The sequence below is a fragment of the Abramis brama genome (genome assembly GCF_963993115.1).
Source record: "Abramis brama genome assembly, chromosome: 13".
Lineage (NCBI taxonomy): Eukaryota > Metazoa > Chordata > Actinopteri > Cypriniformes > Leuciscidae > Abramis > Abramis brama.
In genome coordinates, this window is record NC_139975.1 from 34,961,555 (window position 1) to 34,987,271 (window position 25,717).

The 25,717-nt window shown below is 42.3% G+C and overlaps 2 protein-coding genes across 2 annotated transcripts in view; one reads left to right on the top strand and one right to left on the bottom strand.

Annotated features, from left to right (window-relative positions):
- Positions 1-17,078: 17,078 nt before the first annotated feature.
- Positions 17,079-20,678, top strand: nkx1.2lb (NK1 transcription factor related 2-like,b; the record flags this gene model as incomplete). Its single annotated transcript, XM_084133873.1, has 2 exons — positions 17,079-17,457; positions 19,538-20,678. The coding sequence occupies 2 exons, from the start codon at positions 17,079-17,081 to the stop codon at positions 20,194-20,196; spliced, it is 1,038 nt and encodes a 345-aa protein (XP_083989999.1). The 3' UTR covers positions 20,197-20,678.
- Positions 20,679-22,506: 1,828 nt separating this feature from the next.
- uvssa (UV-stimulated scaffold protein A) overlaps positions 22,507-25,717 on the bottom strand; it is a 45,181-nt gene continuing 41,970 nt past the window's right edge. Inside the window, exons 13-14 of the mRNA XM_084132351.1 lie at positions 23,121-23,310; positions 22,507-22,976 (exon numbers count right to left, since the gene is read on the bottom strand). Coding sequence (XP_083988477.1) covers positions 22,883-22,976; positions 23,121-23,310 — 284 coding nt within the window. The 3' untranslated portion in view covers positions 22,507-22,882. The remainder of the gene's footprint in view (positions 22,977-23,120; positions 23,311-25,717) is intronic.

A 25,717-nucleotide genomic window follows, 5' to 3' on the forward strand; every position in this document is an offset into this window, starting at 1 on the left:
GGCAATATGTATTAAAACTATATGAATTAAAACTATATGAAATATGTTATGAGCCTACTGTAAAAACAGGGTTACTTTTTAACCCATTGTTTTTTAGAGTGCAGAAAAATAGTAACAAAATTGTAACATCTAAATAAAGTCAATAATTTTATCCCTTAAAACTCATCTTTGATCACCAAAATGACATATTTAAATGTTCTTTCCTTGAAAAAATGTCTTCATGTCTTAAAATATCTTGAATGTAACTCGACACCCTTGCCTCATTTAGTATGCGCGGTTCTATGAATATGCAAATGAGCCCCGCCTCCACTCACTCACTCAGCTCAGAGATCCACTGGTTGACGATCACACGTTGATCTGATTGGTTACAAGGTAGTTTGTGACGTCAGAAACACCAGCGATTTCAAAGCGTGTTTTTGAGACTGTCTTTGGTTCACTGCAGTTTTAAGGAGAAAATACTCAGCAATGGTGTCGACTTATGAATTTACACATGGTTTGTCTTAAAGCACATTAAAAACACCACATAGACACATAAACAACATTAAAAGCTGGATTTTCACCACAGGGGGACTTTAATGAACTACATGTACTCAGATTAGGGTTAGTTGCATGTAATTATACATACTCTACTGGTATTACCATACTAAGTACATGTAACGTGTACCAAAGACCCTATAATAAAGTGTTCCCTTCTCTTCTTTTGTGACACAGATCGTCGTATAGAGAATAACTTCATGAAGATTCTTCTTTTGTGGAAGAAAGTCACATGTGTTTGGAACAAAGAATGATGACACTGGGTGAACTTCTCTAACCTGTGATTTTATGGCACTAGTTTTGTGGTCATGGGGTTTGAATCCTATGATCCCGGTAGAGCGGGATTAGACAGGGATCTTCCCCTGGTGTGAGCTGAATGCCAGCGCTGGGCATCTGAAAATAAAGCGTCCCGGACAGGAGGAGACGAGGAGAACACAGCCAAGGCCGTCACTTACTCGCTTTGACAAACTGCAGCCATTATGCAAGCGTGACAGTATTTCTCTGAGGGCAATTTCTAAAAATTATTTCAACAATGTAACGAGTGAAATGTCACCACTCGCTAATTATGTTTATGCTAATTGTTAATTAGGCTCTCAATGAGCATTGTCTTAATTAACAATGGCTGTGAAAATATGTGCAGGGCAGTGAAACATAAATGAGTCCAGTAATTGCCAGCCTCTGGTGAGTAACACGGATATATTGGGATTTTACTGCTTCTGTTACAATGACTTTTTATTTTTGGTAATAATTTTACTTAATAGCGAGGGCTGATAGAACGGATGAACTTCATGCTATCATCTTGATTTACTTAATGCAGTCTTTTTTGACGTTTTGTTTTTGTTTTCTGTGTGCACACATCTATAAACCGTTATTAAGCAAATAATATGTTGACTGACTTTTCCTTTCTCAAATGCTTGACAGGGTCACACGAATAACCCAGAATATTCCTCTCATCCAGTAGAGTCAAATGAGTTTATTTTGATGATACAGATGCAGATTTGACACAATACTATAGAGCTCTACTGTGGTTATTTGAGCTAGTGGACAACAGTTTAGTTCAGTATCTTCAGCAGATCTTTAAGAGGCCAAAGCCACACTTAATCTGACGCTGCCTATATGATGCATTATGAAGCTATCCACACATGCTTTGCAATGCATTATATCTTTTCATAAACTATTGTATCTCCAGTTATAACACACATTCAAACACTATAATGCATTAGAATACAATAATAGCACATGGAATTGGCTTCTGAAGGGCTGTCACTAACGATTATTTTGGTAATTGAGTAATCAGGTCTGTTTTTATTACCACACAAATCATCTAAGTGAACAAAGTGAAGTGGTGCGAAACTTTTGTGGCAATCACTATGTGAACACACACACACACACACACACACACACACACACACACACACACGCACACACACATACAGTGAGGAAAATAAGTATTTGAACACCCTGCTATTTTGCAAGTTCTCCCACTTGGAAATCATGGAGGGGTCTGAAATTGTCATCGTAGGTGCATGTCCACTGTGAGAGACATAATCTAAAAAAAAAAATCCAGAAATCACAATGTATGATTTTTTAACTATTTATTTGTGTGATACAGCTGCAAATAAGTATTTGAACACCTGAGAAAATCAATGTTAATATTTGGTACAGTAGCCTTTGTTTGCAATTACAGAGGTCAAACGTTTCCTGTAGTTTTTCACCAGGTTTGCACACACTGCAGGAGGGATTTTGGCCCACTCCTCCACACAGATCTTCTCTAGATCAGTCAGGTTTCTGGGCTGTCGCTGAGGAACACGGAGTTTGAGCTCCCTCCAAAGATTCTCTATTGGGTTTAGGTCTGGAGACTGGCTAGGCCACGCCAGAACCTTGATATGCTTCTTACAGAGCCACTCCTTGGTTATCCTGGCTGTGTGCTTTGGGTCATTGTCATGTTGGAAGACCCAGCCTCGACCCATCTTCAATGCTCTAACTGAGGGAAGGAGGTTGTTCCCCAAAATCTCGCAATACATGGCCCCGGTCATCCTCTCCTTAATACAGTGCAGTCGCCCTGTCCCATGTGCAGAAAAACACCCCCAAAGCATGATGCTACCACCCCCATGCTTCACAGTAGGGATGGTGTTCTTGGGATGGTACTCATCATTCTTCCTCCTCCAAACACGTTTAGTGGAATTATGACCAAAAAGTTCTATTTTGGTCTCATCTGACCACATGACTTTCTCCCATGACTCCTCTGGATCATCCAAATGGTCATTGGCAAACTTAAGACGGCCCTTGACATGTGCTGGTTTAAGCAGGGGAACCTTCCGTGCCATGTATGATTTCAAACCATGACGTCTTAGTGTATTACCAACAGTAACCTTGGAAACGGTGGTCCCAGCTCTTTTCAGGTCATTGACCAGCTCCTCCCGTGTAGTTCTGGGCTGATTTCTCACCTTTCTTAGGATCATTGAGACCCCACGAGGTGAGATCTTGCATGGAGCCCCAGTCCGAGGGAGATTGACAGTCATGTTTAGCTTCTTCCATTTTCTAATGATTGCTCCAACAGTGGACCTTTTTTCACCAAGCTGCTTGGCAATTTCCCCGTAGCCCTTTCCAGCCTTGTGGAGGTGTACCATTTTGTCTCTAGTGTCTTTGGACAGCTCTTTGGTCTTGGCCATGTTAGTAGTTGGATTCTTACTGATTGTATGGGGTGGACAGGTGTCTTTATGCAGCTAACGACCTCAAACAGGTGCATCTAATTTAGGATAATAAATGGAGTGGAGGTGGACATTTTAAAGGCAGACTAACAGGTCTTTGAGGGTCAGAATTCTAGCTGATAGACAGGTGTTCAAATACTTATTTGCAGCTGTATCATACAAATAAATAGTTAAAAAATCATATATTGTGATTTCTGGATTTTTTTTTTTAGATTATGTCTCTCACAGTGGACATGCACCTACGATGACAATTTCAGACCCCTCCATGATTTCCAAGTGGGAGAACTTGCAAAATAGCAGGGTGTTCAAATACTTATTTTCCTCACTGTATATATAACGAGGCAATCATTTGCTCACAAAGTATCAATAAGCAAGTAATCATATTGAACAACACTATTAAAATACATAATGTAATAAATATAATCAAGTTATGTACATGAAGAATTATAACAAATGCCAGCAGAGGACGCCAACATCTGCTGATTGTTGTTGTTACACTTTACAGCAGATCAAATCCTTGTTTAATATTGGCCAAACAACATTTATTTCAAATGTCCACTTAATCTTTTATATTTATCCGCTTGTTTAAGGCAGAAATGCTACAACAAGGGATCAACCCTCAGGTTTTGTTCATTTGGGAATGTGTTGTTCAAGTTGTCACTTGTGTTGTTCATGGTCAAAAGTGATGTACCTTTTTTATTTTCAGTAAAATCAATGTAATATATTTTTGTTCAATTTTTTCTTTTGTATTTTGAAAGAATTTTGTTAATATTTATGCAATAAATATCCACTGAAAATAATACAAAAAATTTATATATTTTTTATTACTTTTCAATTAAAGCTGTATTTCTTGTATAAAATGCTGTGTTTTTCTAAATATTGCTCCCAAAAATTGATCTTTTTTCATATTTCCCACTGATTTCATATGGCTGTCATTTCTGACTGCGAACAACACGCGTGTTCACAAAAGTTTCGCACCAATCCGATGAAGTAGCGATTTTTAACAATTCTAAAATGACCGAACAACACCAGAGGGTTTTAACTTCATTCTGAAATTGTGATGAACAACTGTTCGCATATTTAGAAACATATTGTATTCTTCTGTGTTGGCGTAGGTTTATAAATGATTTGTAAAACGGTTAGTTCCAGTCCTTGATTCTGATTGGTCAATAGTTGTGTTTTATTCATGATACACCCTAGCAACCACTCTTAGCAACGTAAACATGATTGTTCTCATTGATATTGTTAATTGAAGCTTATAGAGTAGAGTATTGTGAGAGATCGAGTGAGCGAGTGTACCTGCACTTACAGTAGATTTAGCATTTTCCTTCAGGTCAGTCCTGTATTTGTAATAAATAAAACAATTCTGTTCGAAATCCCGCCGCAATATCTTGTCTTTTACCAGTTCAGGGGTTTTCCTGTTCCCTCTAGTCATTGGTCAGTTGTGTCTTGCTTCTCCATGTTAACAAAAACTTACAGTCCTTTCAATATAAAAGTCTTCACTACTGACTGAATTACTCATAAAGACAGTCTTTGCTGCCATCTAATGGCGAAATAATAAACTTTTATTTATTTTTTAGATAAAAAGTCATGTAAATGTAAAGGCAGGTATAGGGGCAAATTTGTCACCTTATACAAACACTTTTGATATATCAAGATATTTTAGTACAAACTTAACTACTTTTTTCATCACTTTTTGCATGTTGAAACCTCTTTACTAAATAGTTTAGAAGAACTCCTGTATAATTCTGGCTACTGTATGGATTTACAGTGTTTATACAAGGATACTTGACAAATTAATCCTTTAGTGTTTGGAGCAGTCAGTGTGGTTCACCTTCAACATCCTTCACAATAAATCCACTCAATTTAATGCAATGTTTTTTTGTTGGGCTTTTCCAATTCTTGGTTCAATTTTCAGTTTCAATTTCAATTTTCCTGGGTCAGCTTGAGGGCGTTTAACTAAACTTCACTTCACTCAACAGTTACAAAAAAAATTTTTTTTTAATCATCACCATCATGGAAACTGAACATCATGAAAACGTGTTTCCCCTAAAAATATATGAATATATCAGAGATGCTCATTTGTTACTAAATATTTAGTTTTTAAAATGTCACCTTTCTTCTCCATTCTGACACTCAGTTTTAACTTTAGCAGATCGTCTTGATCATGTGCCTAAATGAGCTGCTGCCATGTGATTGGCTGATTAGATATGAGCAGCTGCCATGTGATTGGCCGATTAGATATGAGCTGCTGCCATGTGATTGGCTGATTAGATATGAGCAGCTGCCATGTGATTGGCTGATTAGATATGAGCTGCTGCCATGTGATTGGCTGATTAGATATGAGCTGCTGCCATGTGATTGGCTGATTAGATATGAGCAGCTGCCATGTGATTGGCTGATTAGATATGAGCTGCTGCCATGTGATTGGCTGATTAGATATGAGCTGCTGCCATGTGATTGGCTGATTAGATATTTGCGTTAACAAGTAGTTGAACAGTACGATCGGCCCACATCTGGATTGTGTGGAATCCATGTGTACCAGATGTGGGCCGGATCTGGGCCGACACTATGTTGCTGTCTGCTTAATAAAGTGGCCAGTGAGTGTATGTATGCAATATATACTCCACTTATTGTTCAAATAAAGTGTTATACATCTATACACTGCCACTTTTCATAAACTAGAACATCTTCTGTTGCTCATCAGTGCTACAGTACTTGACGATACACAAATCATTAATGGCATCATTTCATATTGTTTGCTTTCATGACCCCTATCCCCAATTATTCAGCGATGTTCAATCCACTCATCCAAATGAACCGTCATTAGGAGCCACTAATGACGAACAAGTTGTGAATATTGTACAACTGCTCCATAGTGGAACATCTTGTCTTAATTATCCACTCTGAAGCCGTGGATAGAGCTATTCAGCGGCTTGATTGAATTTGACGTGAACAGGGAAGGGTTTGTGAATGGAGATTACAACAGTGCAATCCTAATGACCATTCAAAAATATTAATTTCCATACTCTGATTTTAACAGCCCATCTGCTGTGTGTCCAAACCTGTGGTTTAGTTCTGTGTTCTTATGCACACATTTTATTCTCCCGTTTCTCATTACGCCGTAAGTTATACATCTGTTTCACTCGTTTTAACGTAAAGCACACTCTGCACACCAAATGTCATTTTGCTGACGCAGTAAAGCCATGCTTTACAGGTTGTAACTGTAGCCAAATAAAAGGGATTAATGGTAGTTTCAGCTGGCAGGGACAATAAAAGAGGAAACCAATTATTTGAAACCAGCAAAGCTGTGAAGACAACTTATTTTTGTTGGCTGTTTTCTTTTTCTAGACTTTATCTACTGGTGAAAAGACATCTCTTTGGCTCTGTCTTTATGTCTTTGATTACTCACAGATATCTCTAGAGTTGGAGATAATGATAATCTGCCTCTATAAAGAGACATCGCGTAAGTGTTTCACCTCTCTACTCGTGGCCTGAAGATTTCACAGTTCAACCACTGTTATTAGCGTGAAATATGAAAATCAGCCAAGAATTTCACTAAAGTACAATATACCAACTGTGGATATAGAGTATGTTGAAATAATAAATAATAGGAAAAAAACAAGCAAAAAACAAAATAAGAACTACAAAAAATATATATATATATATATATATATTATACATATGTCAAAACAATGGTAGCCTACAGGTTAACTGAAATATTAGGGTCAGCTTCCTTCAAAAATCATATAAAGGATACTTTGAAAAACCTTTTGGGTTTTCCCTAAATAATATAAGTGAGTTTTTCCAAAGCCTAACAATAATTCCTGAAACCATTGTTTAAAATTAAGTATTTCTGTGTTTGTCCAATGACGAGCGACAACAAGTTTAGCCTGTAATAAGCAGAAGATCAACATTTTCTCACCAGAACTAGTTAAAGTGCAAGTCACAGGGAAAATATTTAATATACAAAGTTTAGGACATGGGGACATTTTGTTTCATCACCAATGATAAAAAGTCTAAAACCTTTCCCCAAAACGGTGGAACTTGGGGACACTTCCATAAGCAATGATATAAGGTTCCTATATAGGTTACATTTTATACACTGATTGGGAATGTTGGGATTAAATGTATGTAGTAATTCTGGAGTTATGTATACTCTCATAATCCACTTGAACTGCAGAAGTTTAAATCTGGTATTAATTGGGGTTTTATATATGTATATATATATATATATATATATGTGTGTGTGTGTGTGTGTGTGTGTGTGTGTATAATAAAGGGTTTTAGGTAAATCAGAAATTCAAATTTAGTTTATTAAAGGGATAGTTTACCCTAAAATGAAAATTAAGTCATGATTTACTCACCCTGGTGTTGTTCTAATGCCATACGCCTTTCTTTCTTTTTAGACCACAAAAGAAGAATTTTTAAAAATGTTGTGCTCGTGCTCGTCCATATAATGGCTGTGAATAAAAGCTTTAAAAAAAAAGATGCAAAAGTATCCCAGAATGATCCATATTCCACGTGTTCTGCGGGTTTATGATGGGGTTTGCTGAAAAAACTAACAGAGATTTAATGTAATATTTAATGAAAATCCTGCCGTTGATCTTCTGTGCTCGACTGTGTTCATGAGACTCTATTATATTGCACTGCAAACACAGCTTTAAGTTGTCAATGTTGGCAAATGGCCATGGTATAAGTAGAATAATCCACGGCTAGCTGTGCATTAAACCATTTGAAAGCACTCCGCTTCACATCGGGTGGTTCTTTGCCTCCACGTCGAGCATTAAAATCATTTAATGCACAGCTATAAATGTAGCATAACTATAATGTGTACAGTATCTTGTGCTAGCTGTTGTACTGGATTGGTGTCATGAGATTTAAATGCACTAAGGTAAGAATGGTAAACAGGTTACTAGTGTAAATCCTGCTGGAGGTTCAGTTGACACTTTTAGGCTGCATGAGCAATCAGTTTTTCTTCTGGACAGTGCATACATCATTCATACCTAATCCTAACCTTTAAACATACAGAATGAGTCAAGTCATATCCAGAGCACAGGCCTGAAGACTGAAGACTGAACCATCAGAATATTACATTAATAGGTTTCATTCTTGAGATCTGACGTTGTGCGAGACAATGGTGCTCACATGAATACAGACTGATTGATCAAGTGATGGAGTGAGTGGCGTTCTCTCTTCAGTATAAGTGTGTAGGTATGGTGGATTTACAGGCGGCGTCCAGTGTGTTCATTTAGCTTATAGGACTCCTGGTTTCAATGCATTTAAACAGCTTCTGTCTGCTGTGATGCACAACTCAGAGCTCCAGATACCAGATACCAGAGCGGACCTGCATAAATCCCCCAAACACACTGAGAAATAAGAGGAATCAGACTGTCATCAATATGTCCTCTTGCCTCAGTGGCCGGGGAATGTTTATCTGTGAGCCGGAGGGCCGTATTGCATATTGACTGCGGCCCCGTAACCTCGGCGTGACACGAGAGCAGAGCCTCTCACCTGAAGACATCGTCCCAGCACACGTTTGTCTCCGGCCTTCAACATCCTGGATGAATATCACCCCAAAATTCTCATTACTAGAATGAATCTGCCAGGAGATTTTTTATTTTTTTTTTGTGATTACCATAATCTCACTGATGATTCTGATAAAAAATACTGTGATAATGTTTTTTTCACATGTATTCCCAGAGAGCAACATAGTGTCGGCACAGATCCGACCCACATCTGGGCCGTGTGGAATCCATGTGTACCAGATGTGGGCCGGATCTGGGCCGGCACTATGTTGCTGTTTTTTAAAACCATCTTTGTAAACTTTTTTTATGCATTACAGTAATGATAATTGTGAGGAATGTGATTCATTTTCAAAACTGTCATTGATAATGTCACAGTATAAACCATCAAAGTGACTGTAAAGGTTTACATTGTATAAAAAAAAACTAAAAAAAAAACTATCAGTTTCCACAAACATACGAACCATTTTCAACATTAATGATAATCATAAATGTTTCTTGATCGTCAAATCATCATATTAGAATGATTTCTGAAGGATCATGTGACACTGAAGACTGGAGTAATGATGCTGAAAATTCAGCTTTGATCACAGGAATAAATTACACTTTACTAGATATTCACATAGAAAACTGTTTTAAATAAATTTTTCCCCCGCATTTTTTACTGTATTTTTTATCAAATTAATGCAGCCATGTTGAACATGATCTCAACCATGAGAGCTTTCTGAGCTCTCAACTGCTGTTTTAACAGGATCACATTTCTGTTTGTGTATGTTTGTCTGACGGCCGGTTGAGGGCGAAGAGAGTGAGTGCTTCACTGGTACAGGCTGCACCATCCCTGTCAGTGTTGCAGTGATCATTCCCCTGTGTGCTCCGGCACTGGTGAGAGGTTTTTCATTTCCTAAAAGAGCAACACGGGTGCATTTGCATCTTTTTCAAGATGTCATTCCGCCCGTGCGTTTCTTGATGCGGTCGTTCCCTGTCCCCCTCTGACGTTCACAATTGTTGCATCACGTGTTTGGGTTTACAGCATGCTGAAGAAGCTTTTGTGGATGGCTCATGTTCCATCTGTGGGAATATGACTGTCTCGGTGTTGAGATCGAGACTCACCTTAGCGGATGCTGAAATGGGCCGCCGAGGCTGTTGGGCTCGAGTGGAATCCTCCACCGTGTCCCACTCAGTCTCGGTTGGATGATTGGTTTCTCGGGGCGGCCCGCGCTGGTTCTCAGCCCGCCACCTCAGTACCTTTCTTTCCCGATGTGCATGGAGAGCTTACTAGGTTGTGGACGGCACCATTTACGGCCAGAAACTGCCTGGAGAGCTACCCTTGACGGAGGAGCGGTAAAGGGTTATGAGGCTGTCCCTCCAGTGGAGCGGTCTGTTGCGGCACACCTGTGTCCGGAAGCCGCTGCATCCTGGACGGGGGATCCTCGTCTCCCCCCTCAGGCTTGTGAGCTCTTGTTTGTTCTCACGGACAGAGCTTACAGAGCCTGTGGGCAAGCTGCCTCCTCTTTGTATGCCATGGCGTTGCTACAGGTCTTTTAGGCCAAAGCACTCATGGACATGCATGAGGGTAACCTAGACCGTACGCTCATGAGTGAGCACCGCACCGCAACCGACTTGGCTCTCCAGAGCACGAGCATTGCAGCCTGCGCGATTGGTCTAGCAATGTCCACCCTAGTGGTCCAGGAGCGCCATCGTTGGCTCAGCCTGGTAGATATGGAGGATGCGGACAAGGTTCGGTTCCTGGACTCCCCAATTTCCCAGGTTGGGCTGTTCGGCGACGTGGTGGAGAGCTGCACCCAACAGTTCTCTACCACCAAAGCGCAGACGGAGGCCATCCGACACATCCTGCCCCGGCGGCCCGCTGCTGCCAGTTCCTCCGCCTGCTCGCCGCCGAGGGCGTCCCCCTGCCGCCGCTTCCGCTCCCGCTAGGCCACCGCATCAGCCTCAGCGGAGAGCCAGAAGCAGGCAGGCCGCCCAGCCTGTGTCAGACACTGCCAAGCCAGGTGGCAAGTGTAAGACCAAGCGTCCCTGACACAGGCCACCCAGGGATGGGGGAATGAGCTCTTCAGATGGTTACCGTTCCGCCACGGAGCGTAATTCCCGAATTATCAAAAGAGTGAATTCCTCCGTTCCTGGGTACCAAGAGGGTCAGACTGGCGGTGTGCGACCCTGTAAAGCCTTGTACCCCTCGGTCCCCTCTTGTGTCACCAGCCGGCAGCCGGGTTCGAGGACCCAATTACGCCTGCTCCTGCACCCCCTGCTGACCCGTGGAGACAGGTAAGTGTTGCATCGCACACTCAGACCTGGCTTCGGGCCGCCCCCGGGCCTTCTGAGCCTGGTCCCTGTCCTCCACCTTGCTGCCCCACTCTGGGTACGTCTGTGGTGCCTCTGGTCCCCCTGGCCCAGTTTGTGGAAGCCTGGAGTGTGCTTCCCAACTGGTCAAGCTGGCTCCTCCGTACCATCAGACTCGGCTACACGATTCAGTTCGCCTGGCATCCGCCCAAGTTCAGTGGTGTTCGTTACACTTTGGTGTTGAGCGAACGTGCCCCTGTCATGCGCGCAGAGATCGCAGTCCTACTGGCGAAGGATGAGATAGAGCCGTTTCTTCTAGCCGATATGAAGACCGGCTTCTACAGCCCGTACTTCATTTTACCCAAGAAAGGTGGTAGTTACGGCCAATCTTGGACCTTCGACTCTTGAATCAGGCCCTTCACAAGCTTCCTTTCAAGATGCTAACACAGAAAAACATTTTCAAGTGCATCCGTCCCCGAGATTGGTTTGCAGCAATCGACCTGAAGGACACGTACTTTCATGTCTCTATCCTGCTGCGACACAGGCCATTCCTGCGTTTCGCGTTCGAGGGTTGAGCGTATCTGTACAAAGTCCTATCCTTCGGGCTGGCCTTGTCGGCCCGCGTCTTTACAAAGGTCGCGGAGGCAACCATTGCTCCCATGTACTCATGGGTTCGTGTACTCAACTATCTCGATGACTGGCTGATACTAGCTCAGTCTCAGGAATAGTTGTGCGAACACAGGGATTTGTTGCTCCAACATATCAGCCAGTTGGGTCTTCGGGTCAACTGGGAGGATTTCTCGGTATGGAGCTGGACTCGGTCCAACAGACGGCACGCCTCACAGAGGAACGTGTCCAGTCGGTGCTGACCTGCCTGAGTACTGTCAAGAGCAGAACAGTGGTCCCACTGAAATTTTTTCAGAGGCTCCTGGGGCATATGGCAGCTGCAGCCGCAGTAACACCGCTTGGCTTGCTCCGTATGAGATCGCTTCAGCACTGGCTTCACGACCGAGTCCCGAGGTGGGCGTGGCACAGCGGCACGCTCCGTGTAAAAATCAACCCAGCCTGCTGCAAAACCTTTGTTTCTCCGGGCTGGAGTGCCCCTAAAACAAGTGTCTAGGCATGCTGTGGTCTCCGTACAACGTGCATGCAGTAGCGGGGATTTGGACGGGCCCCCAACTGCATTGGCACATCAACAGCCTCGAGTTGCTTGCAGTATACCTTGCCTTGAGACGCCTCAAAACGCCACTGCTCGGCAAGCATGTACTGGTCCGTACGGACAGCACTGCAACCGTTGCATACATCAACCATCAAGGTGGTCTACGCTCCCGTCGTATGTCGCAACTCGCCTGCCACCTTCTCCTATGGAGTCAGAAGCATCTGAGGTCGCTTCGTGCCACTCATATTCCAGGCCTGCTCAATCGTGCCACCGACGAGCTCTCACAACAGCCTGTGGTCTACGGAGAGTGGAGACTCCATCCCCAGACGGTCCAGCTGATCTGGGACCACTTCGGGGCCGCACAGATAGATCTGTTTGCCTCTCCGGACTTGTCCCATTGCCAGTTGTTTTACTCCCTGACCGAGGGGACCCTCGGCATGGATGCACTGGCACACAGCTGGCCCCCGGGGCCTCCGCAAGTATGCGTTTCCCCCAGTGAGCCATCTTGCACAGACACTGTGCAAAGTCAGGGAGGAAGAGGAGCAGGTCTTGCTAGTTGCCCCTTATTGGCCCAACCGGACCTGGTTTCCCGAACTTACGCTCCTCTCGACAGCCCCTCCCTGGCCCATTCCTCTGAGGGAGGACCTTCTCTCTCAGGGACGGGGCACCATATGGCACCCGCGTCCAGACCTCTGGAAACTCCATGTCTGGTCCCTGGACGGGACGTGGAGGTTCTAGGTGGTCTACCACAGTCAGTCGTAGACACCATCACTTCTGCGAGAGCACCCTCTACGAGGCATGCCTACGCTCTGAAGTGGAACCTATTCATTGAGTGGTGTTCTTCTCACCGAGAAAACCCCCGAAGGTGCTCGATCGGTGCCGTGCTTTCTTTCCTGCAAGAGGGGTTGGAGCGAGGGCTGTCTCCCTCCACCCTCAAAGTGTATGTTGCCTCTATTGCCACACATCACGATGCAGTGGATGGGAGTTCTGTGGGGAAGCACGACCTGATACCCTCTTGGGACTTATCTCTGGTACGAACCGCACTGCGGAGACCTCCTTTTGAGCCTCTGCAGACAGCTGAGTTAAAAGTCCTGTCTTTAAAAACAGTTCTCCTGCTTGCTTTGGCCTCTATCAAGAGGGTAGGGGACCTGCACGCATTTTCGGTCGACGAATCATGCCTGGAATTCGGGCCGGCTAACTCTCACATCATCCTGAGATCCCGGCCTGGATATGTGCCCAAGGTTCCTACCACTCCCTTTCGGGACCAGGTGGTGAACCAGCAAGCGCTGCCCCTGGAGGAGGCAGACCCAGCCCTGGCTTTTCTCTGTCCCGTCCGCTCCTTGCGGTTATATGTAGACAGAACTCAAAGCCACAGGACCTCAGATCAGCTCTTCGTCTGTTACGGAGGCCAGCAGAAGGGAAAGGCTGTCTCCAAGCAGAGGTTGGCCCACTGGATAGTGGATGCCATCATCTTAGCGTATGAATCCCAAAATGCACCTTGTCCCCCGGGACTGCAAGCTCACTCCATTCGGAGTGTAGCCGCTTCCTGGGCGTTGGCGCAGGGTGCCTCGCTTACAGATGTTTGTAGAGCTGCGGGCTAATATAAAAGTTATGTGTACATATTGAAGTGGTGTGTAATGCTGTCAAATCACTAGCCAATTTGGCAGGTTACTCACTTTGCTGGGGAAGTTCGTATAAGCCAAATCTGTGCAGATGTAGCTCAAATACTCAACTCGTGAGTCATCATGAAATATTAAATACAGCATATTGCGCAGAATCTGCACATATCTGGCTTGCTTGAACATGCACGTCACTAAGCAACAAATAACGGCACGCTTGCTCATTTGCATTGAAGCAATAGCGAAGATTAAAAAACATTTAACCTATGCCTATATATATATATATATATATATATATATATATATATATATATATATATATATATAAACTGTAACGTAGTTAATCTGGTTTAATCCTTTTTGGCTAGAAGTTCTGAATGGCCGGTAACTTAAAAATTTTGTAGCCAAATTGGCCGGTGAGTGAAAAAGTTAATTTCAAATCCTGGTTATTAGAATGTCTAAAGCAGACCAAGACTTTTTTTTTTTTTTTTAAGCTTTCATCTTTACATTTTTTTCCCCACTCCAGAACTGTTAGTTATGATTCATGTGGAGCTTCTGCATTCTGAGCTCACTGAAGAGAAGCGCGCCCTCCTCTGGCCAGAGTCAGCACTGCTTTCTTCATAGGGCAGATGTCTCTGTATCTGTGTGCACTAACATCGAGATTTTAGCAGAATAAGTGTAGAAATCATAGTTTATTTCTGGTGGCTTTTATCAGATTCCACAATAAAATCTAATACAGAACATCATGAAATAATGCTTATAAAATGAGATTATCACGAACAACACCTCAACCGTAATGACTTTTTTTTGGCCCAAAAACATTTCCTGAATATAACAACATAAATGTATCATAATCCATAAAGCCCGTGCAGTTGTTCTTTTCCTCGTCTCGTGTGCGTTCACAAGCCCTCGCGCTGAGATTGAAATTCTCCTTCTCATTACCAGTCTTAATAGACTCCTTCGACCTCATCCCACACTGAGATACCATCTGATCCATAGAATTAATTAATTATAGCCCAAATATTACAGATTATTAAAAATAGCATAAGTAATAGTGTAATATCTCAAGCTGTCGAGTTTAATAGTCAACATTGTCTTGGCAGCTCTTATCAGTGGGAGACACCCGGTCAGAATATTGATTTCTAGTCGTTTTAACCATCATCTGCTGTTGTGATGGAGAATTGTCAGGCTTTTACTGCTCTGTGCTCATTTAAAATCATTAGATTGCTTCTGACGCGTTGACTAAAGCTGTCTTTCTCTCCCAGAGCACTGGAATATTTATATACTTTGAAAACTGACAAAGAATGTGCATGTGTTGAGGAACAAGAGCTGGAATAGTCAAAAATAACATCATTTAGTGCCCTAAAAATCTGCCACGAAACAGCCTTTTTCATCTGCTAGAATATCTGCATTATATAAATTATCCGTTTCTGTAAAGAATTTGTGGTTTAAGTATTTTAGCTGATGCATTTAAAACAGTTGAAACCGGAGAGTTTTTAATGATCAGCGCGACCAGACTGGAGGAGATTGGTCAAATGATCTGGAATATGTAACTGATTTGTTCTGACATGTCAGAAGTGTCATGTTATTTAATTGTCAATAATGAATATGTTATTATGGTGATTTTCCTCACATATGATGTAGGCTGAAGCAGTGAGGGACTTGGTTCGATGTGAATGGGACAATTTACATGCAAATTATTGTGCATAATATGATTAAATTGCCAAAATCATGCAACGGGCTGCTGGGAGGGAGTTTTTTAATTACAACAGCAATTCGCCCAATCAGCTGGCCGAACAGACACATGAATTGAGTGTTCATGGATAGACATGCATGGGCTATTCAAAGACATTAGGGCTGGTTCAAGTGGACAAGGTCTCGAGACAAGTCTTTTGTAAAGTTGAACTTATTGTAACTTCAGCGTCGCGTTTTTAGAACGCATGCGCGAATATACGCGACTGTTAAAGACGTCCGTCTAGCGCTTGTTTGTGTAGAAAAATAATGGAAAGGTGTAGGCTAGTGTAATGGAAAACGCGTTCTGTGTGAACCTGCAAACACAAGGTTTCGTGCTGTAAAATCTGCATTATTTAATCAGCTTGTTGAAAATGCATTGGGATGATAGTCTGTAGATGTGTGTGCAAATTTAGCCTATAGTTTGGAGAAAGTTTTTTTTTTTTTTTTTTTTGCCCCAGGAAAGATGAGATTAAAAGTTGAATGCAGCTCTTCATGATGACGGGATAATCATCTTCATCCTCACTGCTGATAGTTTTACCTATTATTTAGTGCAACTCTTAATTAGTTGCTTCCAAGGATCATTGCCTTGAGTGATTGCGAAGAACTGACCTTTCATGTCGCACATCTGAAGCAAACAGAAGATTCAGTTTCGTCACACTTCTGTGGTGTTTTTCATGTGAATTACACCATTAGGATTTTCACTCGAGATTGTTAGAAGTTCAAAAACTTACTGTGCTTTCTTGTTTTTTGTAAACTAATATAGAAGATAATCAAAGTATAAATTTACTCTTAGGGTGATGATTCTAGACTGTGATTGAATCAGAATGCATGTTTATGTTTATATATATATATATATATATATATATATATATATATACAGCCTATTTATATTCGTTTCTATAATAGGTGTATGTTTGTGATTTTGTGGTCAGTGCATTATAAAGACTCGCTGCTTTCAAGTGTCCCGTTCTCTCGTTAATTTCTCTGGAAACAATGATTATCCTAACCTTAAGCCATGCAGTGCGGGAGATGTGAGGGAGAAAGTAAGGAAAAATAAGCCTATTTAGTGTGTTTCCAGTCCAGTGCTCTCGCTGACAGCTGTGTATATCAGGGGCCACATCATCGCTCACTCTCCTCACACTCCTCACACACTCCAGACGGAGATAATAGGCTATTAGAGGCATGGGATTAATTTGTAGCCAATTACCACTCACGGTGGAATATGAATGCATAAATAAGCCACGGCCTGTGTCTAAGTTTTGGCGAGTGTAAAGGGAAGGGGAGGGAAGCGGAGCCAGCTGCGCGCGCGTGTGCGTGTGTGTGTGTGTGTGACATAAACGCGGGGTGTCCTGAGGGGACGGTTCAAACCCAAAAAGGACCTGAGCAGGGGGACATCAGCATCTCCAGCTGGATCAACTCCTGACCAGCATCTTACAGACGTGTTTCAGCAGCATGTCTCGTGTTGAGTAAACAGCAGAAGTGCGAGAGCTGGAGAGATATGAACCGGGAGAAGGAGAAGACTGGAGACCCCACCGGAGTGATCGTGGCCCCGCAGGACGGCATGGACGACGCGCTGCCGGTGTTTCACTGCGCCGCGGGGAGAGACGCGTTACCGGCGGACAGCAGAGACACCTCACCGAGACACGAGCACGAGCACGAGCCCGCGGGCGCGCCGCCGACCATACACCGGACCACGTCCTTCTCGGTTCTGGACATTTTGGACCCCAATAAATTTACTAGTAAGAGGCAAGCGCCTAACAGGACAGGTTGTGAGTTCATGTTTGGTGCGGAGAACAGAAGCGACGACTCAAATCACACGATCGAGCACAAGTCTTATCAGGAGGACTACGACTGTAAAAAAACTGCAGGGATTTTAAGTAAGTGACCATGGTTATTCCCCTTATTATTGTGTGTGTGTGTGTGTGTGTGTTCAATATTATGTTTAACATGACGCGTTAAAGTAGCCTACATAGTTAATAACATGGACATTATTTTTCCCCCAAGAATATTTAGGTTAAAATTATTGGAATCTTTTATTAAAAATGGTAATGCAAAATGTGTAAGTGAAATGGGTGTTTTAGCTGGCCAGTCACAAAAGTTTTTCGCCGTTATAACACTTTTGTAATCACTTTTCGCTTGAATTATCCTGTGGTGTGTCAAATGAATTTAGAAACGTGCAAATATTTCATGCAGTCTCATAATTATTTAGGACATCAAATAAAAACATGTTGATTATTAGATTGAGTATAGAATGTCACTGCTTGAAATGTCCTGCTCCCTCTACGTCTTATAACAAAATTATTTCTTTATTGTTAACAAATGCAACTTGGCCTTTAGCCGTCTTCTTCACCTGGAGGTCCATAAAGAAGGACTTTAACTAAAGTTTATTTACAGAACTAATTCAACTAGTTTTGAAGTAATTACAGTCCCTATAAATGGCCATTTTAAGTCTTTCAAGTTTTTGATTGAGTGGTTGTTGTGAAGTGAAAGAAAGGTTTTATAGAATTCGGCTTTTCTTGAGACTGGTGGAAACTTTCACTAAATGTTTGTCACTTGGCGTGTGTGTGTGTGTGTGTGTGTGTGTGTGTGTGTGTGTGTGTGTGTGTGTGTGTGTGTGTGTGTCAGGTAAACTTCACGGTAAACTATATGAAAACAACCCCTCAGACGAGTCTTGTGATTAGGACTGCACTTTTAGTTTTTTGGGACCAATGATCGATATCACCCTTAATAAGTATAATAGGCTTTAATCTTGTAATTATCCGAATTTTACCTCTATAATTTAGATGTTGAGAGAGAGTTTGCAAGCTGCCTGAAAGAGATATACTCATTTCTATAATAGGATATCGACCAGATCCTCCCCATTATCCGCGTCTTTACGCAGAGACCTGCCTTAAATTAAGCGCAATCGAATGGCTTTAATTGTTTTTTTCTTTAGATATGTTAGCGCTTTGTCTCGAGGCTAAATGGTGAAAACAGAGAGCGCAGTCTTCATGAGGATCATCTTATCTTCTGTGCCTGTGTTTGCAAGGACAAATATGTGTCAACCTCTATGATTGATTGGAGGCCGCGCGCGAAAGCAATTCTCAATAAACAGTAATTGTGGGCTGCAATAATTTGATAAGGTTTGTGCTGTTTTTAACAGCCGCTTTAAATGGTTGAGTAAATTGAGAGTTATCGATTAGTTGTGATTTAAGATGTCAAGACGAATTGACACGCCAAAGGAAGTGGCATCTATTCACTCACTTCATAAACAAGACAAAAACGCTCATACAGAAATAGCAGCTTCATTTCAATTCTAAAAAAATCATTCTGTGTTTTTTTTAAACTAGTAATGCTGTAACATAATTATTTAAATCAAAAGGTCCATGCATCTGTGCTACAGTTTATTTCAAACATTTAGGAAGAAAATATTTTTTGCGTTAACGAGTGGACAGCCAAATACATTTTAAATAGCCTAGTAAATTTAAAGGGCAAAATAAAATATTGTATTTTAGAATGTTTTATTTACACTTAAAAATAAAGGTTCTTTATCGGCATCGATGGTTCCACAAAGAACATTTAACATCAGTGGAATCTTTCAGTTGCACACAAGGTTCTTTATAGTGGAAAAAGGTTCTTTAGATTATTAAAATGTTTTTCGCACAAAGAAAAATAAAAGGTTCTTTTAAGAACTGCTCACTTAAAAGCGAAACAAAAACTGTTTCACTGAGACAAAAAAAAAAAAAAAAAAAAAAACCTTTTAGGGCCTTTATTTAGAGTGTAAGGAAAAAGGGCAAGATAAATAACAACATTTATAGCTATTTACTAAAATGCCTATTTTTTCCTTCCCCGTAATAATTTATCGAAATTCGGTGAACCTGTTGGTGGAGACACATCCATGTCAGGGAGTGTGTGTGTAGCTGTGTGATTCACCTGTCCATGCAGGAGTTTTGACGGGTGTTTTGGTGTGTTCCCCAGAGGACGGGTTCGTGTTCCGGTCAGATGAGCGGGAGTCTGACGGAGAGCTGTGCAGCGAGGAGAGCGCGCTCACCGGGAACAACGACACCGAGTTCGGGCAGCACGAGGACGACGACTCCATCAGCAAGAGCCCGGACGGACAGCAGTCGCAACAGTCCTCAACAAACGGACAGAATCACTCGGCGAAGCCCAAGCGGAAGCGCTCCGGTTCGGACTCGAAGTCAGGCAAACCCAGGAGAGCCCGGACCGCGTTCACGTACGAGCAGCTGGTGGCTCTGGAGAACAAGTTCAAGTCGACGCGATACCTGTCCGTGTGCGAGCGCCTGAACCTGGCGCTGTCCCTGAGCCTGACGGAGACGCAGGTCAAAATATGGTTTCAGAACCGCCGGACCAAGTGGAAGAAGCAGAACCCGGGCGCAGACACCAGTGCGCCGACCGGCGGGAGCGTAGCAGGGCAGAACGGGTCCCTGAGTCCCCTGAGCCCGTCCCCCCCCATGAGCGCACACCTGTCCATGCACACCGGCTACCCGGGCCACGCGCCCGGAGGACTCGTGTGCACGGCGCAGTTGCCGTTTCTGCCGGGTCACGCGGTTCTGTCGCCCTTCATGCTGGGCTCGCAGACTTACGGCGCGCCCACGTTTTACGCGCCGCACTTATAAGAACAGAATCACGGGAGGAGGACAAAGAACATCTCTAACTTGAAGCACTATATTCTCTCACACACGTGCAAAGACACTTGATAGGTTTGTGATGGGAAGCGAAATGTTTTTCAACCTTTGCTGCACAGTGGCAAACCCAGAACTCAGTTTACGTGCTAATAATTAGATTTCGAATTGCTTCATTTTGATAAAATGTGAATATTTCTCTAGGTCAGACTGTAAATATTCAGTTATTATGAAATGTGTTTAGACTTTAACTTTGAATGCAAATGTAGTAGGGAATAAAACGGTATGTATCGAAACAAAGAATGAGATTGTTGGACTTAAATCGTGTACAAACAAACATAGGCCTAATGAAAAGTTTATCTTGAGTTTTTTTACTGTGGGCCACATGATTTAATTCTGAAGTTGCATAGACTATGCTATTATTTAATTGTTTGTCTCACAATTAAAATGTTGAAATGAAATGACTAAGTTGTCAACTATTCCGTTGGCATAAGGCCAACATAAGAACTAAAGTCATTACGAAGGTTTGCATGATCCTGCACTATTTAACGCATCATTTTAACGCTGAATTTGATCAACTGAGAAATCGCTTTAACGAATAGCAGGAATAAATCGCGTTCTATTGCTTGTCATTTCATGCCATTTTTAGGCTGTAGAAAGTTTGAAACCCTTGCGTGTAATTACTATGGAAATATTGTGGTCGACTGAATTTATTTGAACTTAACCTAAAAAATGTAATGCAATCTTCTTCTTTTTTTTATAAAGCAGTTTTAGTGCAAATACAAGAATAAAATTCAGTTCCAGAAGGTTTAAAACATTCGAATTCGTTTAGAATATAATGTAGAAAATGTTACATTTTACATTCTAAATATTTAAGTTTTTTGGGGTTTTTTTTTTTAGCACTAATGAGACATAATGTCCTCTTTAAATCGACTTATTGATTTGAGAGTTGCTTAAATATCAATACCGATGTCAGCTGATGGCTTTAGAAGGGCAGGTGAAAAGCAGGCTACTAAAATATTTCGATCGCAATTTAGTTTATTGTTCGTTAAAAATATTATTTGGTCAATTAGGCTATTGCTGTTATTAATATATTTCCGTGTATCAATTAAATACATTCGATTGTAAATGTTTAACACGGGTCTCTATTAAATCGTTTCTGAAATCTGCGCACTTTTTGAGATATTAAAGAGTCAAACACTTCGAGATGAAATCGTCAAATCTGCTGCTAAATGTCGCATGATTTCCAGCTTCACGCGATTGTTTTCAGTGCATGATTTGTAGTTATTTTGCTTCCTTAATATTTGAATGCCATTGACATAACATATTACATTACACCCATGCGTATACCAAACTGTTAATTATATATTGTTAGTGATTTTTTTAAATGAGTTTTGCGTCAAAATTGTAAATGATTCGAAATTCGTTACTTGATTGTTTTTTTCCAATATAGTTTCGTGGCAGAAATATAAATACACAATTTAAATGGCTGCGAAATCCACATTTTCACAAGTTTACTACATATTTACTACTACGTATAATTATAATTATTAGGCTACAATTCGTTTTTTTATTATGAGATATTATAAATATTATAATCACAATGGTCAGTGTGTTTTGTTTTGTAGCTTGTGACGTGCATTTCACAAGATATTATCTATTTAAATGGTATTAATAACTATTATTATTATTATTATAACAATTGAAATCTTTATTATTAACTATTATAAATTAACTATTATTATTAACTATTATAAATATTATTATAATCACAATGTGCATGTGAAATAACTACAATTTTTGTTATATTGCTGACATATGAAAAGACGGACTCGTTTATGATATTTTTACATAGATAGAGGATTATTTTTGTCCGATTCGCGCTCGTTTATAAATCATCTTACACATATTTCTATACATCTACACAAGTTTGATTCCCGCTGCCGAACAAACGCGCGTGAGGAATCCTTATGAGCTGAAGATGAGGAAAACAGGGTTTATGAGCTGAAGATGAGGAAAACAGGGTTTATGCTTCTGAAAGAGTGAAATAAGCAAAGCTTTCAGCTGATCAAAGCCAGTTTCCTTCTATCATTAGAAATGTCGTATTTTTCTACAATGCAGTGTCCTGTTGAATTTAATTGTTCAACAAATTATGTAAAACTAACAGTTCTCCCGCAGTTTTAAAATGGTATATAGTCATCTTGTGAATAATTGATCAAATGATATATTAATATAATTTCTACACAAATAAACAGTTGCAGTGAGTGTTTCAGCAGGATCAAGGGGAAACTGTGAGTCTACAGCGAGACTGAAGAACATGCAAACCTTTATCATTAATATATCAATCTTCTCCATTACAAATGTAAGAAAATCCTCAAAATACATTTTTGCTGTGGGGCATTTTTAATATTTACAACAAAGGAACCCTCAAGTGAAAAACAAGTTTACTCTATTAATATTCAAATACGACTGTGACACATTAACAACACACTAATGTTTTAAATTCTGAAATATATAAATAATACAATGTAGCAAACAATGACAAAAGTTGGAAACCAATACACTGGATTCAAAATTTAAATTAGTTATATTACAGGCAGATAAAAAAATAATAATCATAAATTATTTAAAAAAAAGACAATCTATGACGTCTAAAGTTCATTTCTAATGGTGCGAAGCCTCAGTTCAGAGCGTAGTTAAACTGATTGGCAAATTTGTCGTGTTTCCTCTTGTCCATCTTGTTCATGACGTCCGTCACGCGTCTCATGGAGCTCCTGTGAGGAAAACATGCGCTTGACATTCAGATTATGCAGATTACTGAAATACATCGTGCCAGTGTTCAATACACATGTACTTCTAATATAAGACACAAATATGAGTCCTTTTTAGATTTGAATCTTGAACATCAATGCACTCACTTGTTGAAGACTTTCTTCTCTAATCTGGAACGAGACGTATTGGCATTTTGCTTCAGGTCTGTAAGGTTTGGGTACTTCTTCCTGGACTTCCCCTTTCCGCCCTTCTTCCCCTTCCCGTAAGTCCTGGAGGATCCCAGATCTTCTCCGGTCGCCGCCTCGATGTCCCTCATGAGCTCCGGGTCTCTCCAGTCTGAAACAGTGTGAGGACGCTGGGTGACATCATCTCACTGTGTGCCATCGACACACACAACACACTTCTGCCATCGACACACACGACACACTTCTGGCATCGACACACAACACACTTCTGCCATCGACACACACGACACACTTCTGCCAACGACACACTTCTGCCATCGACACACACGACACACTTCTGCCATCGACACACAACACACTTCTGCCATCGACACACACACACACACTTCTGCCATCGACACACAACACACTTCTGCCATCGACACACACACACTTCTGCCATCGACACACACGACACACTTCTGCCATCGACACACACGACACACTTCTGCCATCGACACACACGACACACTTCTGCCATCGACACACAACACACTTCTGCCATCGACACACAACACACTTCTGGCATCGACACACACACACACACACACTTCTGCCATCGACACACACAACACACTTCTGGCATCGACACACACAACACACTTCTGCCATCGACACACACAACACACTTCTGCCATCGACACACACAACACACTTCTGCCATCGACACACAACACACTTCTGCCATCGAGACACACGACACACTTCTGCACACACAACACACTTCTGGCATCGACACACACAACACACTTCTGCCATCGACACACACAACACACTTCTGCCATCGACACACACAACACACTTCTGCCATCGACACACAACACACTTCTGCCATCGACACACACGACACACTTCTGCACACACAACACACTTCTGCCATCGACACACAACACACTTCTGCCATCGACACACACGACACACTTCTGCCATCGACACACACGACGCACTTCTGCCATCGACACACACGACACACTTCTGCCATCGACACACACGACACACAACACACTTCTGGCATCGACACACAACACACTTCTGCCATCGACACACACGACACACAACACACTTCTGGCATCGACACACAACACACTTCTGCCATCGACACACACGACACACTTCTGCCATCGACACACACGACACACTTCTGCCATCGACACACACAACACACTTCTGCCATTGACACACACAACACACTTCTGGCATCGACACACAACACACTTCTGCCATCGAGACACACGACACACTTCTGCCATCGACACACACGACACACTTCTGCACACACAACACACTTCTGCCATCGACACACAACACACTTTTGCCATCGACACACAACACACTTCTGCCATCGACACACACGACGCACTTCTGCCATCGACACACAACACACTTCTGCCATCGACACACACGACACACTTCTGCCATCGACACACACGACACACTTCTGCCATCGACACACACAACACACTTCTGCCATTGACACACACAACACACTTCTGCCATCGACACACACGACACACTTCTGCCATCGACACACACAACACACTTCTGCCATCGACACACAACACACTTTTGCCATCGACACACAACACACTTCTGCCATCGACACACACGACACACTTCTGGCATCGACACACAACACACTTCTGCCATCGAGACACACGACACACTTCTGCCATCGACACACACGACACACTTCTGCACACACAACACACTTCTGCCATCGACACACAACACACTTTTGCCATCGACACACAACACACTTCTGCCATCGACACACACAACGCACTTCTGCCATCGACACACAACACACTTCTGCCATCGACACACACGACGCACTTCTGCCATCGACACACAACACACTTCTGCCATCGACACACACGACGCACTTCTGCCATCGACACACAACACACTTCTGCCATCGACACACACAACGCACTTCTGCCATCGACACACAACACACTTCTGCCATCGACACACACGACGCACTTCTGCCATCGACACACACGACGCACTTCTGCCATCGACACACACGACGCACTTCTGCCATCGACACACACGACACACTTCTGCCATCGACACACACGACACACAACACACTTCTGGCATCGACACACAACACACTTCTGCCATCGACACACACGACACACAACACACTTCTGGCATCGACACACAACACACTTCTGCCATCGACACACACAACACACTTCTGCCATCGACACACACAACACACTTCTGCCATCGACACACACGACACACAACACACTTCTGCCATCGACACACACGACACACTTCTGCCATCGACACACACAACACACTTCTGCCATCGACACACACACACACACACAACACACTTCTGCCATCGACACACACGACACACTTCTGCCATCGACACACACGACACACTTCTGCCATCGACACACACAACACACTTCTGCCATCGACACACACAACACACTTCTGCCATCGACACACAACACACTTCTGCCATCGACACACACACACACTTCTGCCATCGACACACA